Source organism: Mytilus edulis, chromosome 9 (assembly GCF_963676685.1).
Source record: "Mytilus edulis chromosome 9, xbMytEdul2.2, whole genome shotgun sequence".
Classification (NCBI taxonomy): Eukaryota; Metazoa; Mollusca; class Bivalvia; order Mytilida; family Mytilidae; genus Mytilus; species Mytilus edulis.
The window spans coordinates 2,735,404-2,755,325 of NC_092352.1; the positions used below are offsets into that span (position 1 = coordinate 2,735,404).

The following is a 19,922-nucleotide window of genomic DNA, read 5'->3' on the forward strand; positions in this document are numbered from 1 at the left end:
TCAGTAGCTGCGAATACTATCAGTATCTATAGCGTGTTTTTGTTGTTGGGATTTACCCGGCCACGTCGACCCTGTATTTTAGTTTGATCTATTTCTATTTGTATCTATCTAATGTGTAAAGTCTTTTTCAACTGATTTTTATAATTTGTTCTCATATTGTACTGTAACACCACTGTCCCAGGTTTGGGGATTGTTGGGATCTCGCTCAAATGTTTAACTCCACGACATTCTATCCCAAGTCAGGATCCTGTAATTCGATAGTTGTCTTTTGTTGCTGTGTTACATACTTGTTTTTGTTCATTTTTTGTAAAGATATTATGCCGTTGGTTTCCTCGTTTGAATTTGTGATTTAGGTGCCTTTTGTAGCTGACTATCAGTATGATCTTTGTTCAATTGTGAATTTCTGTGTCATTTTTTTCTCTTGACAAGAGTTTTCTCATTGGCAATCATTCCAAATCTTCTTTTCCTTATTCAAAGCTCGAAATTCGGGGGAAAAACTGACTGACCCATGACAAAAAACAACAGAAAAACGACGAAATGAAAAACAATTGTCAACAAACCACTACACATAAAACTGCAGACTGAATTTGAACCACATTCAAACCGAATATGGCATCACTCAGTAGAGATGAGTAAAATCACAAAAATACTGAACTCCGAGCAAGATTTTTAAAAATTCAAAAAGGAAAGTCCCTAATCAAATGGTAAAATCGAAAGTGCAAACACACAAAAAGAATGGACAAACACTTTCATATTTTTGACTTGGTACATATATTTTCTTATGTAGGAAATGGTAAATTAAACCTGGTTTTATAGCAAGCTAAACCCCTCACTTGTATGACAGGCGCATACAATTCCATTATCTTTACAAGATATGTGAACAAACAAACCATATCACCTTATTCGTTAACCATGCGCTATGCCTGATTCTAACCCTTAAAACTGACCGAATGTGATATTCAAAACTAAAATACGTTTAACAGGACAAGTTTATGCGATGATTTTACCGATAAAACAAGATTGCCATTAGAAAATAAAAAAAAATATAAACGTAATGCAAGGTAATACGAAACTAGGGGTGATCGAATGTGATCCGGATTGAAAGACAGATCCTTTTCTCTTGTTGCACTCATCGTATTGCTCATGTGCTGTACAACTTTGTACTTTTTCACTTTCGATCTTGTATATCTGGGCGTTATGTATTCGGGTTTAGTTTTCTGTAATTAGTTTTTACTTCAGTTTCATTATGTATATCTCTTTCATATTCATTTGTTAAAATTTACTGTTTGCAATAGTGTGAATTGTTTTATATAATATGACTGTTCTTATCCTGGGCATACAAACAATGCCGTATTTGGCAAATCTTTTCAACTTTTGATCTTCAGTGCTGTACAATTTTGTATTTTTTTCGTCACTGGTGAGTCTCGTGTGGACTAGACGCGTTTTTGGCGTATTGAATTTTAAACCTGATGCTTTTTGTTATCTATTAATCATGCTTTTCTTTGTCTAATATGTTCTGCTTTTTATTTGTATTGTAGTCCTGTAATTTTTTGTTTTCATTTCAATGTTATATTTAACTGTGCCATTAAAGTGCGAGGTTTGACATGCCTTAAAACCAGGTTCAACCCACCACTTTTATTCCCCTTTAAAAGTGTCCTGTACCGAGTCAGGAAGATGGCCATTGTTATAATATTGTTCGTTTCTGTTTTCTCTTATTTTTGAGATAAGACGTGGCACGGTACTTGTCTATCCCATATTCATGTATTTGGTTTTGATGTTATATTTGTTATTCTCGTGGTGTATTGTCTGTTGCTTGGTCCGTTTCTGTGTGCTGTTGCGTTTCGGTGTTGTGTCGTTGTTCTCCTCTTATATTTAATGCGTTTCCCTCAGTTTTGGTTTGTTGCCCCGATTTTGTTTTTTGTCCATGGATTTATGAGTTTTGAACAGCGGTATACTACTGTTGCCTTTATTCATGATAAATATGATAAATGCAATAAGTGTCACAATCAATATAACGAGTACAAGATCTATTTTCATATTGTGGTTGCGACCAATGACTATATTCGTGGTAATCAGATTCTCAATGATGATAAACCAACTTGTGACAGCGTTTTTAAAACTTTCAGAGAGACGACTTCAATTTCACTTTTTGGAACATGTAGATCAATAGTTTTCTTATAAACAACTCTCTATCAAGTAAAGCATAATCAGAAACGCATGCTCTTGAATATCATTTCAATTGAACAACATAAATAAGGGGCAAAAGATACTAGAGGGACAGTCAAACTCATATAGATCGAAAATAAACTGACAACGCCATGGCTACACATTGTAAAAAACTATTGAAGACTGCATGAACTACCAGTATAGGATAGAATCGTAGATCCGGATTTTCAAAATGACTAACAAAGTAAATGAAAAAACTTTTTTTGAATTATGTCCTGTCGAATCTTGATACATTTTAGTCAAACAGCATTAGAAGACACCAAAAGCAGCAACAGTCAGAAATAAGACATAAAAAGTCTTCTAGGAATTTTCAAAAACAACTCTAATAACTCTAATGGTGTGTCAATATATGTTTTATTCGTGTTATTTATCGACTGTTATATTGTATCTTTTTGAAAACATCTTTCATCTAAAAAATAAAACGAGAAGAAATAAACAGTTGGGTAATGTAAAAATAAAATCATTTGTTAAATATTCATGTACAATTTAACAAAATGAAATTAAACGTTTCTAGTTTATTGGTCTATCCATTGTTATTCTTATGAACAGTATACTTGAACCGTCGCGCACAGCACGTAAAATAAAATCATGCATTCATGTCAAGCTCGTGATCTAACTCTGATGACATGCAACATAAAAAGTACTTCATGTTTTGTCATTAGAAATTAAAAAAATAAATCTATTTTATGCTCAATTTAAAAATAATTGCACACATAGTATTATAAAATATTGTTGAAATATAGTATATTTTTTCCTTTATTCAATTGAATAATACGGACTAAGCAAGAATCTCTATTGGAGTTTATTGAAAGGGAAATATGTGTTTAGTAAGATACAACCAAAAATAAAGTACTAACCTAACATCTTTTTTGCACACAAACGGATGTAAATATGTAGTGCATGGATAGTCGTGCCATTTACCATTGCCTGGATGAAACATGCCACAATTTTCCGCTCCATTTCCAGGCTGACCAGATTCCCAATTGAAATACGTTGTCGGAGCATAATCAACTGCATTAATCCAATGTTTCAAGTCTCCATCCGTAATACCAAGCCAAAACGCTTTCACGTCTAGATAACAACAATTTGAAATTATTATTAGATGATTTAGAAGTCTCTTTGCGTCTTCTCTCAATTTAAAAAAAAATAAACTGCATTCAATAACTTTTAAAGCACTTTACTATTTGTTTAACGGGAACTTCAAAAACTTGTAATCATCTTTCGCAAATGTAGTTGATTTTTTATTACTGTTTGTGTCTAATTCCTTTTTCTTTTTCACTTTAGATGTTATCATTTATTTGTCTTTTCAACTGTTTTATTTTACTGTGACTGTGACTGTTACATTTAATGTTCTACTTTTGAGACTTGCTATTACTATTCTTTAATTTCTACCTTTGAACTGTGACTGTAACCATTTATTTTCATCTTTATCTTTTACGTTAACCAAAGACGAGCCTTCTTTCTTGCAAAATCTCTAAAGTTAAGAAAAATACAGTGATATGCAACTGCACAACACTCAGTGAATCTTAAATGATATAAAATAAGTAATCATATCAATGTGGAATAATTCAATCATACACTTGTACAATGTATAACATTGATTAATTCAAATTATTATGCACACCATGTGCTAGTCTACATATAATTAATAAATCCAACCTACGAAACTTTAATATTAAGGATTCAAAGTTAAAAAAATAAAAGATCAAAGCACAACCGTGAAACCAAAGTTGTTCCAGGTGGGAGACAATTCTTATATACACACTTTTTAAAGTATTGTCAAGTCATATAACAAATGTTATCAAAAATCCTTTCCAAAACGATACTTGACTCAAATGAACAGCATTGCATACTAAATATTGTGACATAAACATTTAATTTATATTTTCCCATTCCTCACATCTTTAGTACACGACTTAACTGAAAGATCGAAAAAATGAAACAATTATTTTGACTTTTTAAGTTTAGAGGCATCAAAATAAATATATAAAACAAACTTAAAATATCATTTCTGATTTCTGATAAATGGTGACTAATGAACATCTTTGAGAGTTATATAAGTAGTAGATAGTCATTGTAATTTTACAGTTAAAAGGCCAAAAAAGGACCTTGTCATACTTCGTATAAATTTTAAATCCCTGTTTATCTTCTCTCATTATACTCATGAATAACTATCACTTAAAATAAAGGTAGATTTTTAAGAATCTTGAAACTCATACCTCTCCTTCAAACCACGTTTTCTTTTCTTTGACTAAATAATAACAATGGTCCCTGAAAGGCTTCCAATCTTTATGGCATCCCCCATTCAAGACTGTATATTTCCCTTTATATGAATAATAAAACAAGACGTAGTTTTTCAATTTCAGGTTGGGATCTTATTTATGTTATACCGTACCTTTATTTCATTTCAACGATGACCTTTGAACATGCCATTATTTTATTTTTTAATTTGAAAATGACAAGATTGAAAGTTTTGATATTCAGAATGAAATATGAAGTTGACTGGTTTAGAATATACTTCTAATGTAACAAATGAAATAACTAATTGCTTTATAGTTTGTTTTAATGCTGTTTGTAAGATCTTTAATAAAGTGTATCCTAGTTTTATGATGACTTAGAAGATGAAATAACGATATCAAAAGTATTATTCAAGGTTTTACAAATTTACAATGGTTTTAAAGTATCCATTTTGTTTAAAGCAAAAGCCATACTTGGCTAAGCATAATTGGTAATTTGATCTAGACTCGTTTTTCGAGTTAAAAATAATTTAAGAAAAATGTGTAACTTGAATTTAAAACGATAGATTATTAACGTTTGAAATACCTGGTTTTCCTTTAACCATAAACACTTTTGTATAAAACGTGTTGTATAAGTTATAAAATTGTAAAAGCTCTTGGTAAGTACTCACCTTTAAGGTCAGTTTTCAAAGTGTCAACAGATTTTGTGAAAGCCAGGATATGATTTTGAAGTTCTTCAATGTTTTTACGTTCTGTGTTCGTGTAACAAGAATCAAGAGCTTCAGCCGCCATTACAAAAACCAAAAAAATAAACAGCTTCATTCTAACAAAAAATAGATAAGATAATCATGATAAGACGTCGGCTGATGTCTGTCATATTTGCTTTTTATTTAGTGTTTTTGATAAAATTTTGCTGTTGGGTTTCTCGTTTGAATGCTTTCAATGTGTTGCCGATGCCTTTTATGGCCTCTTATACGGAATATATCATAATGGTAATTGTTGAATGTCGTACATTGACATATAGTTGCATACATACATACCCTTTTCAACTTTATGTGGGTAGTTGTTCATTTGGCAATAATGTTATAACTCTTTATTCTTATCTGAATAAAATTCAATTCAATCTAAAGATTGTCCTCTGAATTCTATTTTTGCATACGACTCATTAGTTGCGATAAAAAAAACCAGTTTGATCCAAATCCACTACAAAATTGAAGAGAACTAAAAACCGAAAAAGTTGTGCTGAATATAACTGAGGCAACTTGAACCTAAACGTTCTAAACATATTCAAATTAAAACAAAAGTTCACCGCTGAAACAATGTTTGCACAATAATATATACTTTCTATAAATATTTGTGAATGAAAACAAGATATTTGTATAATTTCGTTCAGTAACTTTGTTGACCCGAAATTTTTGGACTGCATTTTCTCATTTCGCAAAAAGAGTATAGGCTTTCATTCCCAAACGGCAATTTCAAAAACACCGTTTCAATACTTATTTAGGTCAATAATGAGTTTCTATATGGCAATACCAATTTTTAAAATTATAAAATAATAAAGTAATATTAAAACTTACCTTATTCAACTAAAGTTGTTTGTATTTCTCTGTGAAAGGTGTTAATTCTTACATGTACTCTATACAGTTTATCTGCACATGCCGCAGTCATTAAAAAGAAATTTGATTTTACCGTAATCTGAGACAAAAGTGTTATGTTTTAAAATGTTATTTCCGTGTAAAAAAAGGTAAAACATCGATATTGGTAACTTATTTCTTCATTGGAAATTCTAAAACCTAATTACATAACATATAAATTATTGCAGCACAACAGATATAAAATTGACTGGTGTTAATGCCGGTTCCTGATTTTATTTTCTGTGTTCGTGTTGCTTAGTCTGTGTTTGTTTGTCCTTATTTGCTTCTTGTGTATATGTCGCATTTCTTTGAGGTTTGTGTGTTTTCTGGTTTGTATTGTTGTGCTGTTCAGTGTGTGGTGATACCTATAGTACAAAGGTCTAATGAATTATTGATTTTTTTTGGGAAAATATCAATTGAATATTTTTTAGTGAATATATTTAATTTTACTTAAAGGTCAAAACGCAGAAAAAACTTAAGGCAAATGAATGCATAAATTTTCTTATTTTAGAATTTTGAATAAAATAACTAGATATTAGTGTGCGTTTTAACTCCGCTACACTATCCAATAGACTCATCATGGATACCAAGATTGAACTTTTGTATTTGAAACCAAAGTACACAATTGTAATTATCTTCTATTGTCAATGTGTAAACGGTAGAATTAAAATTGCAAATGATATTTAGTTGAATAATGAACAACATGAGTAAAAAATTGCAATGAAAAATGGTATTTTCTGCTGTTTTGAAAGTGTAGAAAAACTTAAGAAATGGACATGAGGTACAAAGTTTGGTCATTACTGGCAAATAAAAAATAATGGTAGAAAACGATTTGTTTTATGTTTCAAATAGCGATGTAAAACTTTCAATACAGTAGTAAATACTGAACTCCGAGGAAAATTCAATCCTAATCCCTAATCACATGACAAAATCAAATAACAAAACACATAACAAAACGATTAGACAAGAACTGTCATATTCATGACTAGATATTGACATTTGCAAATGTAGAAAATGGAGGATTAAACAAAAACCGTATACAAAGCCTATTGAAAATATGATATTCGCTAATCATTTGAATTCGTTGTTAACCTGTATTCACGAAACCTGTATTTCGGAATTAAAAAAATCTGGCCAATATAAGGCTATCACCTTCAGCAATCTATGTTTTCATCGATTTGAAATTTCAACAATCAGCAAATTCTATTTACAGTTTTTTGAAAGTTTGAAATAAACTGACCGAATGTCAAACCTTGAACATTAGTATTCTTCATTGCAAAGGGTTCTTATAATAATTGATGTTCACGATAACAAATATTATTTTGTTTTATATAATTGCCACTGTGCGTACATGAATAGGAGATACTAGTACGTTGCATACCAACAATTTAACACTCATTGTTTTCTCAAGGTTCGTTGTGCCTGACAAATCTCCTCATGCAACTGTCTCTGAATTCTGTTTCAACAAGAATGGTCAAAACGAACAACTATGCTGGACCATCGCAATATCTACCTTATATAGACAGACATTCACCTGATGGGATCTTTGTTGTCACGGCAACCGATACAATGGAAGATATAATATCGCAGGTACAGAACTTATCTCCTAAATACACAACTGATTATTTTAATACGCGTCTGACGTACTAAATTATAATCCTGGTAACTTTAATAAGTAATTATACCATATGAATACATTGAAAGACATACAAATCCTATAACATCACAATGTTCACATATTATAGTCAACGCTTTAGATCACTCAAGCTCTAGCTAATTTCTCGAATTCTAAACAAGTCAATAAAATTGAGAATGGAAATGGGGAATGTATCAAAGAGACAACAGCCCGACCATAGAAAAACCAACAGCGGAAGGTCACCAACAGGTCTTGTTTACTTAGCTCCAGGCACATCTTAAACCAGGTTTTGAAAGAAAAGTATTGCAATAACATAAATACATATGTTTTAGTCTACGAATAACCGATAAAAGTATAAATAAAAATAATGTTATTCCATCTTAGGGTCAAGTGGGTAGTTCGAACCTTCCATGGGTACTGATGTCTGGTGACACACAGCTGGTAAATGGTAGTCAATACAATAACAGTTTCGTTGTCTTACTGAGAAACCAATTTAAAGGTTTAATATCTGATCAAGGAACCTGTAAATCCAACCATTCCAGGGAATTGGTACGTAGTCTCTTATCAATTAGCACTTTCATTGTCAATGCCATCCTCATGCAGTATCACACTTTTTGGCACAACTATTTGGAATGTTGGGTTTGATGCTCTTCAACTTTGTTCTTGTTTGGCTTTACAACTATTTTAACCTGAGCGTCACTGAGGAGTCTTATGTAGACGAAACGCGCGTCTGGCGTATTAAATTATAATCCTCGTACTTTTGATAACTATTTTATTGATATCTTAATTAATAAAAATTATACAATACAATTATCTTTCAACAAAAACGTGAAAAAGAACTAAAAGAAATATAGCAAACGCATTTGTTACAGACGTTGCTACATGAAAACATCCCGTACTGCATAATAGATGCATCATTATAAAAAATCAGTTTCTATGATGAAAAATATGTAACCATTGAAAAGGACACATTCTTAATAAACCTTGCCTATTTGGGAATTAATGATGACATCAACTTCGAAAATGATCTTGTTTGCATATCATCAATGTTTCTGTTAATAATGGTGCTATTTTGGTAGCTTAAATGTCATGATAATGAAAAAAGTAAGAAGATGTGGCATGATTCTCACCGGTCACCACGATAATACCTTATTCATCAGTAATCATTACAAAAGATTTTGGATTCTTTTATGTTGTATGTAAAAATGAACATCTTTATACTTCTATTTTTAGAATTCAGAAATATATTTATCCGATGCCATAAAAGCCATGGTGGAAATATTTTCAGATGTTGTGCTTTCAAAAAGCGTAACAGCGTTAGAACCGATGGATTGCCGACAACAAAGTACACCAAGTAATAGGACTCACGCTATGGAGGTTTTTAAGGTAGTGCATTGTTGGTATCACCATCACGCTATGGAGGTTTTTAAGGTAGTAAATAGTTGGTATCACCTTAATATCACGCTATGGAGGTTTTTAAGGTAGTGCATTGTTGGTATTACCTTAATATCACGCTATGGAGGTTTTTAAGGTAGTGCATTGTTGGTATCACCTTAATATCTCGCTATGGAGGTTTTTAAGGTAGTGCATTGTTGGTATCACCTTAATATCACGCTATGGAGGTTTTTAAGGTAGTGCATTGTTGGTATCACCATCACGCTATGGAGGTTTTTAAGGTAGTAAATTGTTGGTATCACCTTAATATCACGCTATGGAGGTTTTTAAGGTAATGCATTGTTGGTATCACCCTAATATCACGCTATGGAGGTTTTTAAGGTAGTGCATTGTTGGTATCACCTTAATATCACGCTATGGAGGTTTTTAAGGTAGTGCATTGTTGGAATCACCTTGATATCACGCTATGGAGTTTTTTAAGGTAGTGCATTGTTGGTATCACCTTGATATCACGCTATGGAGTTTTTTAAGGTAGTACATTGTTGGTATCACCTTAATATCACGCTATGGAGGGTTTTAAGGTAGTACATTGTTGGTATCACCTTAATATCAAAGTACACCAAGTAATAGGACTCACGCTATGGAGATTTTTAAGGTAGTGCATTGTTGGTATCACCTTGATATCATGCTATGGAGGTTTTTAAGGTAGTACATTGTTGGTATCACCTTGATATCACGCTATGGAGGTTTTTAAGGTAGTGCATTGTTGGTATCACCTTAATATCAAAGTACACCAAGTAATAGGACTCACGCTATGGAGGTTTTTAAGGTTGTACATTGTTGGTATCACCTTGATATCACGCTATGGAGGTTTTTAAGGTAGTACATTGTTGGTATCACCTTAATATCAAAGTACACCAAGTAATAGGACTCACACTATGGAGGTTTTTAAGGTAGTGCATTGTTGGTATCACCTTGATATCACGCTATGGAGATTTTTAAGGTAGTGCATTGTTGGTATCACCTCAATATTACGCTATGGAGGTTTTTAAGGTAGTGCATTGTTGGTATCACCTTGATATCACGCTATGGAGTTTTTTAAGGTAGTGCATTGTTGGTATCACCTTGATATCACGCTATAGGGTTTTTTAAGGTAGTTCATTGTTGGTATCACCTTAATATCACGCTATGGAGGTTTTTAAGGTAGTCCATTGTTGGTATCACCTTAATATCACGCTAAGGAGGTTTTTAAGGTAGTTAACTGTTGGTATCACCTTAATATCACGCTATGGAGTTTTTTAAGGTAGTTCATTGTTGGTATCACCTCAATATCACGCTATGGAGGTTTTTAAGGTAGTGCATTGTTGGTATCACCTTGATATCACGCTATGGAGGTTTTTAAGGTAGTTCATTGCTGGTATCACCTTAATATCACGCTATGGAGGTTTTTAAGGTAGTACACTGTTGATATCACCTTAATATCACGCTATGGAGGTTTTTAAGGTAGTTCATTGTTGGTATCACCTTAATATCACGCTATGGATGTTTTTAAGGTAGTCCATTGTTGGTATCACCTTAATATCACGCTATGGAGGTTTTTAAGGTAGTTATTTGTTAGTATCACCTTAATATCACGCTATAGAGGTTTTTAAGGTAGTTCATTGTTGGTATCACCTTAATATCACGCTATGGAGGTTTTTAAGGTAGTGCATTGTTGGTATCACCTTGATATCACACTATGGAGGTTTTTAAGGTAGTTCATTGCTGGTATCACCTTAATATCACGCTATGGAGGTTTTTAAGGTATTACACTGTTGATATCACCTTAAAATCACGCTATGGAGGTTTTTAAGGTAGTTCATTGTTGGTATCACCTTAATATCACGCTATGGAGGTTTTTAAGGTAGTTCATTGTTGGTATCACCTTAATATCACGCTATGGAGATTTTTAAGGTAGTTCATTGTTGGTATCACCTTAATATCACGCTATGGAGGTTTTTAAGGTAGTACATTGTTGGTATCACCATGATATCAAAGTTGATAAGAAGATTTGAAAGACATGAGATCATTGCAATTGTTTGTTATAGTTGTCAGATATAAAACATTTTAAAAAATAATCGAAAATTTAACTTTGTAACTCATTAACATGAATTTTTTTCCCCCCAAGAACAAGAAGGCGAGAAAAATAACCATACATCATTCAAGAACATCGTATTTCTTAGCGATATTTCATTTTTATTTGCAATTTAAAAGGTATATATTTTTAATGATTATACAAAAGCGTTATGTCATACTAGACTTTGTTTGTTTTTATTTTTACATCTTTCCCCACGAGTGCCTTCGTTCCTTTTGCTAAGTTTCCCTACCTTTTGTATGGTTAACAAACATCAGCCGTCCATCGAACGGCTGTTTATTTTATATATGTTATTAGAAACTCATTGTTTGGTGCCACTAGCTTGGTATCCGAATATGACGGTATCTAAATGTTTGTGTTTTGTGCTACTGTTTATTTTGTGTGTCTTTTTTTTACTTCATTCATCAGAGTTGATTGTTTATCTGCTTTGCTTTATTTATATCTTCCTCCCTTATACTTTGAACTTCTTTTCATTGTAGACATTTCAACAAAACCATGTTATGAATTATTCTGAATACCAGATATGCAGCACTGAAAACAGTTTGACAGATTCATGGAAGTATATGGGTAATTGGTCAAAGGACAATGGAATTTCGCTGGTGACAAGTAAATTGTTTGGAAATGAATTCATCGACTTCAACAATGCAACGCTAAAAGTAGCAGCACTTCCGGTAATCGATACCTCCGGTTTTTTGCTACTTGTTGTAAATCAAATATTCAGTTTTTAAGCTTGTGTCTGTCCTTTGTCGTTGTTTGTCGAAAATTGAAACTAAATGTCAGTAACAACTCTCAGATTTGTACCATGTGTTTTGATTTGGGTTTTTGGATGTATAAATATTCTGCTGTGTTGTTTTTCTGCTTTGAAATTATACATTGAGTTGAGTCCGTTTCAACTGACTTTAAAGTTTGTTTTTATGTTGTGCTGTTATACCATTTTCCCAGTTTAGGGGGATTGAGTACGCAGCAACATATATAACTCTGCCACATTCTGTATGTGACTGTTCAAAGTCAGGAGCCTGTCGTTTGGAACTATGCATAGTTTAGACCAAGACCGTGTTAATGAAGAAACGAGAGCGCTACACACATCATGACTTATTACACAAAAGAATCGGACATACGTATTACCAATCATCAGTATGCATTTCAGTAATCAAAATCAAAATTTTATACTTCACGGTCATGTCAAGTCAAGTACATCCAATAATACTTTTATAAATCTAGATCAAAACAAAGAAAAAACGAAAAATCACAAAAATACTTAACTCCGAGATAAATTTAAAACGGAAAGTCCCTAATAAAATGGCAAAATCAACAGCCTAAACAAATTAAACGAATAGAAAAATAAAGACAACAGTAGTATACCGCTGTTCAAAACTCATAAATCCATGGACAAAGAACAAAATCGGGGTAACAAACTAAAACCGAGGGAAACGCATTAAATATAAGAGAAGAACAACGACACAATACTAAAATGTAACACACACAGAAACGGACCAAGCATCAGACAAAATCCTACGAGAATAACAAATATAACATCAAAACCAAATACATGAATTTGGGATAGACAAGTACCGTGACACGCCTTATCTCAATGTGAATTTACGCTAAAAATAAGAGAAAACAGACGACGCAACGTTTAAATGTAACACAGAAACGAACTATAATATAACAATGGCCATATTCCTGACTTGGTACAGGACATTTTTAAAGGAAAAAGTGGTGGGTTGAATCTGGTTTTGTGGCATGCCAAACCTCCCTCTTGTATGGCTATGTAAAATATAACATTAAAATGACAACACAACATCACAGGACTACAATATAAATAAATTTGAGAACACAATTGACAAAGAAACACACGAACAATAGCCAACAAAAGGCAACAAGTTCAAAATTTAAATACCCTAGAATTCCTTTTTGTCCACACAAGACCTACAAGTGACGCCCAGATACATAAGTATGAAACCCAAAACAAGTACAAAGTTGAGCAGCATCGAGAACCAAAAGAAAAAAAATGTGCCAAGAACGGCCAGGGTTTTCCAGAACATCCCTATTATTTAGAATAATTTATACTTTTGCAACAACTGTCATATTACTGACTTGTTTTAATTTTCAAGCATATATAACTTCAAAAATTATTTTACATTTATTGGATATAAAAATTGTAATTAAAAAAGCCCTTTGATAACCTATATGTTCTATATTACCGTTTCATAAAATAAATCTATTTCATAAAATCGTTTAACATAAGATTAGTATTTGTTGCAATACATTAATATTTACGGCTTTCGTGATTAAAATCATCAGAGTGTATTCAAATGCTTTCAAAATGACGAATGATAATTTTCTCCCAAAAGAATGTGTTGCACTTACTGATCTAGCAATTCTATAGATCATAAACATTACAATTCGAATTAAATTAATTCATTATTCCAATTATTCTTTTTTTTGTTCTATAATTAACACCAGAAATATTTCACAAGAAAGGCAAATTTGAAATATCGTATCTATTTGTCTTTGACAAAAATGTATGAAAATATAGATGTTTGTAAAACATGCAACCATATTGATATCTAGGTTAAATATATCATGTATAATATATATGAAGAAAAGTGCAGGACAGAGGCGAAAATATGGAAACGGATAATCAAATTTTTTTAATCAAAAACAAACTGACCATGCCTTGTCAAGGAAAAAATTACCGAAGACAAAAATAGCAGTTAACCACATATTGCATTAAAACTCAACTGTAAGAAACCTGTCATCATGACAGTAACCCAATACTGTCGAGGACGTCCATCAGTTTTTCCATTTACCAAGTGATTGCAAAAACTTATCAGTGATATTGTCAAATAATATTTGAATACAATTTCAGCTTGATCCTTTTGTATTCTTCAACATTGACGATAACAACCAGACAACATATAGCGGTTTCTGTATCGACATCCTGGACCAGCTCGCATTGAAATTTTACTTCAAGTAAGTTAAAAATGCTATGAGTTATATCATATCTTCCACATTTGTGTTTCCATATGACATATGACATATGATTTGAACTTCCTCTTTTGATTCTGGTTGGCTTTTATTTTACCAAGACATTGTTAGTTTGTTGTCGAGTTTGAATATCCCTTTGGTATCTGACGCCTCTCTTTTAGTAGCAATCATTTTCGTAAAAACAAATTCTCACTATTTAAAAATTCTTTGATGTTTTTCTCTTTTTTTAAGTTATGAGATTGTGTCCCCTGCCGACAATGCCTACGGAAGTCTTGAGGATGATGGAACTTGGAATGGAATGGTTGGTATGGTCATGAGTAATGTGAGTAAACGATTTATGTTTTCTGTTGTTCCTTTTATTCCCCTATTCTAGTCCATGTGTTTTTTTACGTTTTGTTTTCCAGTGACCCGGATTTGTTCTCGTATTGAACAGTGGTATACTACTGTTGTCTCTTTTTGTTAAGTGTACACAGACAACTGGTTTTTTTTTAAATGTCTGTTTTTTTCTTCAAAAAGTTTAGGTACATATACAAAATGGAACATTTGAGAATAGATAGATATAAACCATTCTTTGTAGTTAAGTTTAAACGTCTTTCGTTGTTTAAAGGGAACAAACGGATTTCATCAATTTATATACTTAAAATTAGACATAAAAAGAAATTATATATTTTACTTTGAAAATTATCATTTTCCTCTTTTTTAGAAACTATGAATATGTATAACTTCCTAGCTATGAAGGTCTGTTATTGTCGTACTTTTATTTGCCACACGTACGCTAGAGGTAAGCGGAACAGTTTGTTCACGTACCCTAATGGTACAAGTTACGCTCGATTTTTAATTTAACTAGCGACAGGTTCTCAAAGTCCTAGATCTTTTGTAACTAGTATGACCATCTGATCTGTAATTTTACTAGTTTTGTTTAGTCCCGATTATGCTTGAATATCATGAGACGCCTATCTTGGCAGAGCACACAATCTCGCTCATTTTGGTGTAAATTTAAAGTTATTGTTTGTATCCTGGAATTGTCTCTTTTCCAAATCAATTATTGAGATATAAACATCAATTAAATATTGGCGCCTGAATTAAATGTTTTTTGTAGGAAGCAGATTTTGCGGCAGGTCCTTTCACAATAACATCCGCCAGAGAATCTGTAATTGATTTTACAACGACATATATGGAGGAAGGTATTGGAATTCTGACAATGAGACCAAAGGAAGAAGAAAATAAGGAGTACAAAATGTTCAAACCATTGTCTGTAACAGTCTGGGTAATGATTGGTGTTACTATAGTTATTGTCGGTGTGTTGGTGTATGTGAACAACAGATACAGCCCAGTTATCACAGTTAAGCCAGAAGACAATGAACCTCCACAGAATCCACCAAAGCTAAGCTCTTCTATGTGGAACGTTTATGGATATTTTGTAGAGCAAGGTAACTAAGGATGTACTTGTTTTTGGAACTTTTCATTTAGAATTTTCCTCGGAGATCGTTTTTTTTAGTTATTTTAATTTGTATGTATGAACAGCTATCTGTATGTCCAATGCCTCTATGACACAAATAATCTCGTTACGTATATAACTGACATTTCAGATTGATTCTCTATACATACTATACATAATTTAGTCCGTTAGTTTTCTCGTTTGTATTGTTTTACATTGTCATTTTGGGGTCTTTTATAGCTGACTATGCGGTATGAGCTTTGGTCATTGTTTAAGGCCGTACGATAACCAATAGTTGTAATTTCTGTGTCATTTTGGTCCCTTGTGGACAGTTGTCTCATTGGCAATCATACCACATCTTCTTTTTCATATGTAATAAAAACTTTGACTAGTAATGGGTATCACGAAGTAGTCACAATGCATGCAGTTGTAAATTTTGAAACGAAAAAAATTGCCAGAATTATGACATTGAGATTTTTTGTTCATTATTTCGTACATAAATATTGTCGTTAGCTTTCTCAGTTGAATTGCTTCACACATGTCATTTTGAGGGTATTTACAGCTGACTATACGGGTTTTGATCATTGTTGAAAGCCATACGTTGACATTAAGTTGTTATTTTCTATGTCATTTTGAGGGTATTTACAGCTGACTATACGGGTTTTGATCATTGTTGAAAGCCATACGTTGACATTAAGTTGTTATTCTCTATGTTATTTGATATCGTGTGGCTAAAATTATTTCCTTTCTATAACGTACCAATTATGATGGATACATCTAATACTGTTCAAAGATAAAATATCTAGATATATTAAATCAGAAGCAAATGCTTAATAAGCCTACGAAATAGCAAAATTTGACAACAAGATGAGAGTTATACATAAAGGATATATACATTAAATTTATCGATGTCATTTCATTTTCCAAACAAAGTAAGCCTGAACAAGGTATAAGATTGTATGGGTTTTCAGGTGGATTTTTTTCTAGAGTGGTACTGAGAGGCTTTATTTTTTTGTACTAAAGATATATTCATATGATCATTTTAGGAGGAGATGAACGACCACGATCTTTATCTGGCCGTCTGATATTAAGTGTCTGGTGGATGTTCACTATTTTGATGTTAGCGACATACACAGCCAATCTTGCTGCCTATTTGACTGTGACAATTATCGAATCACCTATCAATAGTCTCGAGGAACTGGCGAATCATGCAGACATTCGACCTTTAATATTTTCAGGATCAAATCTACATACTTTGTTTAAGGTACTTGTTCATTGTATAGCCTTACCGCTAGACTTAGATATCCCCGAAACAAAGAAATAGTAAGAGCAAAAAGTACATTTTCCAATTGCCGTCCAGTAAACAATGATTTTCCACCATTCGCTTTATCATCATGAATTTCTCTACGTTATCAGTGTTTTAGTTTACAGTGATGTTTAAGCTTACAAATGATGCACCTTTGTTCTAAGAAAACGTCAATAGTCGAATGATATTTTTTGTGTACCAAGTTTAAACTCCTCACATTGGTCCTACATAATAAAAATCATTATCACAAACTTTACTTGTCTGCAAAACGTAGAATATCATGAAAATGACAATTACTTGAATTTTCCTGACTTATCATTTTTTTTCCAACACTTCGTGGAAGCTATATCCTGTGGTTAGGGTACACAGTTTTGTTTATAAGATAACGGAATGTACTGGATTTTATTGATATTGATGCTTACAAGGCCATAAACTTGCTATACAAACTGTACTATTTGCGATAAGTTACGTCACGGTACTCATGTATTTGGTTTTGATGTTATATTTGTTATTCTGGTGGGATTTGTCTGATGCTTGATCCGTTTCTGTGTGTGTTACATGTTAGTGTTGTGTCGTTGTTCTCCTCTTATATTTAATGCGTTTTCCTCAGTTTTAGTTTGTTACCCCGATTTTGTTTTTTTTTCCCATACTGTGGATTCATTTATTTTCGTGGGTATCATTTTTCGTGGATTAAGGAAAACTTGCATGTTCGTGGATATTTAATTTCGTGGTGTCTCCGAAGTCTTCATACAAGCCTACATGAATTTTGTCATTCGTTGATCATTTAATTTCGTGGTTCACCTATAACCACGAAATCCACGAAAATTGGTATCCCACGAATATTAATGAATCCACAGTAGATTTATGAGTTTTGAACAGCGGTATACTACTGTTGCCTTTTATTTATATAGAAAATAAGCAACCTACACTAATAAATATTTCAAAGTATTTCATCAATAATATTTGAACTAATTATTACTAATTACGTTAATTGGTGTAAATTGATAAAAAGAAACAGTAGAATTATTATATTTTGATAATATAGATAATTGTACGAATCGGAACTTTTAATTGTGGATTACTGATGCTACTGTTTTATTCTATCGAAATAAATTATTCAACCACGAAAGACTCAACATTTCAACTCTGGCGGATAGTTGTTTCATTAATCATACAAAATCTAATGTTTATGTTAATATTTGATATATTATATTAATTCCATTTAACTGATATATTTCCACAGACTGCTAAATCGTCGGTATATGGACAGATCTGGAGTAAAATGTCTGGTTTGCCAATAGTTAAAGACATAGATACAACACTGAGCTATGTGCGAACCAATGAGTATGCCTTCATGTCGGACTTCTCACTTCTGGAATACATCATGTTACAAGACTGTCAGACGTACGCCATGGCGGATGAAAAGTTCAACAATGCAGGGTTTGGCTTTGTTCTCGAAGAAAATTCACCATATTTAAATGCATTTAATCTTGCGTAAGTTACATGTTGTGCAATAAAGGCGACAGTAGTATACCGATGTATAAAACTCATAAATCGATAGAAAAAAAAATCCGGGTCACAAACCAAAATCGAGGAATAAGCATTAAATATAAGAGAACACCGAGGCAACGTTAAAATGACACACACACAGAAACGAACTATAATATAATAATGACCATATTCCTGATTTGGTACAGGACAAAAATTGTGGTTTGAACCTTGTTTTGTTGCATGCTAAACCACCTTAATGGCCAGGTTAAATATAACATTGAAATTACAACACAACATTACAGGACTACAATATAAATAAAAAGGAGAACATATTTGACAAGGAAACACACGCATAATAGCTTACAAAAGGCACCAGGTCTAAAATTTAATACGCCAGAAGTGCGTTCACACAAGACTTACTAGTGACACCCAGATACAAAAGTTTGGAAGCATAAACAAGTACAAAGTTGAACAGCATCGAGGCCCTAAATTTTAAAAACAGTTGTGCCAAAAACGACCAGAGTTTTCTGCTTGGGTACAATTGCGTATTAAAAATAATGTCAACTTATGTGTTTGGACAAACAAAAGTATTGTTACTTTTACTCACAATATTTTTAAGATTGATAAATTAAAAGGCACACGTTTTTAAAGTAAACCTAATGCTGATCGCTATATGTCTATTCGAAAAACAACCTATTTGCTATCTCATTGTCAAGTATTTCAAATCACTATGTTGGCACTACAAACACACGTTTTTGTGATTCTAAACTGTCCATTCGTGGAATTGCATCGGCGGTGCACTGTTGTTAAAAGTTAATTCTTTTCTTTTTAATGATATAGAATATTGAAGATGAATGAAGCAGGATTAATTGAAAAATGGCGGAAACAATGGTGGTCTCTATCAGATGATTGTACTAGTTCCGATAGAACTGGCTCTGCGCAGTCGCTCGGCTTAGATAGTATCGTTGGCCTTTACTATGTTTATTTCGGAGTTGTCGGTTTAGCTGTTTTTTCTTTCCTCATTGAATTGATTTGCAGCAGGAAGATAGTCCAACGATGGATCTCAGTACAAGCAACGAAATTGAATGCTGGAAAGACAATGCTCATAAACAGGCTGATGAATAGGGACTCGGATGTTGTTACCTTAGTAAAATGATCAGAATCGGATAACAGGATGGCCTAAGAGTCCTTTCAGGGGACATTTGAATTATTATTTAGTGAATAACTGAATCATGACTTGAGCGGGTCCCTTTTTTGCAGTAAGTGGGCCCTCATGAAAATTTCTGTATCTGCCACTGATGATAGAATGTTTAATTCCTTTTCTTTGAATTGATTTATAAAACAAATTTTGTTTTTAACTTGTTATAATAGTAAATAAACTACTACGCATAAATCTGGTGTTTAACTGTTTATGATTGTAAATAATAACTATTG

General features: G+C 32.6%; 2 protein-coding genes across 2 annotated transcripts; one reads left to right on the plus strand and one right to left on the minus strand.

Moving 5' to 3' along the window:
- Positions 1 to 2,563: 2,563 nt before the first annotated feature.
- Positions 2,564 to 6,099, minus strand: LOC139487489 (perlucin-like protein). The gene is made up of 6 exons (XM_071272334.1): positions 6,041 to 6,099; positions 5,135 to 5,286; positions 4,446 to 4,549; positions 3,619 to 3,700; positions 3,084 to 3,297; positions 2,564 to 2,635 (listed from the first exon to the last, which is right to left on the minus strand). The coding sequence occupies exons 2-6, from the start codon at positions 5,283 to 5,285 to the stop codon at positions 2,632 to 2,634; spliced, it is 555 nt and encodes a 184-aa protein (XP_071128435.1). The 5' UTR covers position 5,286; positions 6,041 to 6,099; the 3' UTR covers positions 2,564 to 2,631.
- Positions 6,100 to 7,512: 1,413 nt separating this feature from the next.
- LOC139487490 (glutamate receptor 4-like) lies at positions 7,513 to 19,876 on the plus strand. The gene is made up of 10 exons (XM_071272335.1): positions 7,513 to 7,687; positions 8,118 to 8,282; positions 8,967 to 9,119; positions 11,742 to 11,933; positions 14,135 to 14,238; positions 14,485 to 14,575; positions 15,353 to 15,683; positions 16,738 to 16,955; positions 18,241 to 18,491; positions 19,329 to 19,876. The coding sequence occupies exons 1-10, from the start codon at positions 7,535 to 7,537 to the stop codon at positions 19,642 to 19,644; spliced, it is 1,974 nt and encodes a 657-aa protein (XP_071128436.1). The 5' UTR covers positions 7,513 to 7,534; the 3' UTR covers positions 19,645 to 19,876.
- The last annotated feature ends 46 nt before the right edge of the window (positions 19,877 to 19,922 follow it).

What these genes read in the sequence shown, in the direction of transcription:
- LOC139487489 (XM_071272334.1), bottom strand. Translation starts at nt 5,285, where the DNA reads ATGAAGCTGTTTATTTTTTTGGTTTTTGTAATGGCGGCTGAAGCTCTT. An exon ending in AAACGTGGTTTGAAGGAGAG is followed by an intron (nt 3,701 to 4,445) that starts GTATGAGTTTCA and finishes TCTTAACTTTAG; the next exon opens with AGATTTTGCAAGAAAGAAGG. An exon ending in GTTACAGTCACAGTTCAAAG is followed by an intron (nt 3,298 to 3,618) that starts GTAGAAATTAAA and finishes GTTGTTATCTAG; the next exon opens with ACGTGAAAGCGTTTTGGCTT.
- LOC139487490 (XM_071272335.1), top strand. Translation starts at nt 7,535, where the DNA reads ATGCAACTGTCTCTGAATTCTGTTTCAACAAGAATGGTCAAAACGAAC. An exon ending in TGGAAGATATAATATCGCAG is followed by an intron (nt 7,688 to 8,117) that starts GTACAGAACTTA and finishes ATTCCATCTTAG; the next exon opens with GGTCAAGTGGGTAGTTCGAA. An exon ending in CCAACCATTCCAGGGAATTG is followed by an intron (nt 8,283 to 8,966) that starts GTACGTAGTCTC and finishes TTCTATTTTTAG; the next exon opens with AATTCAGAAATATATTTATC.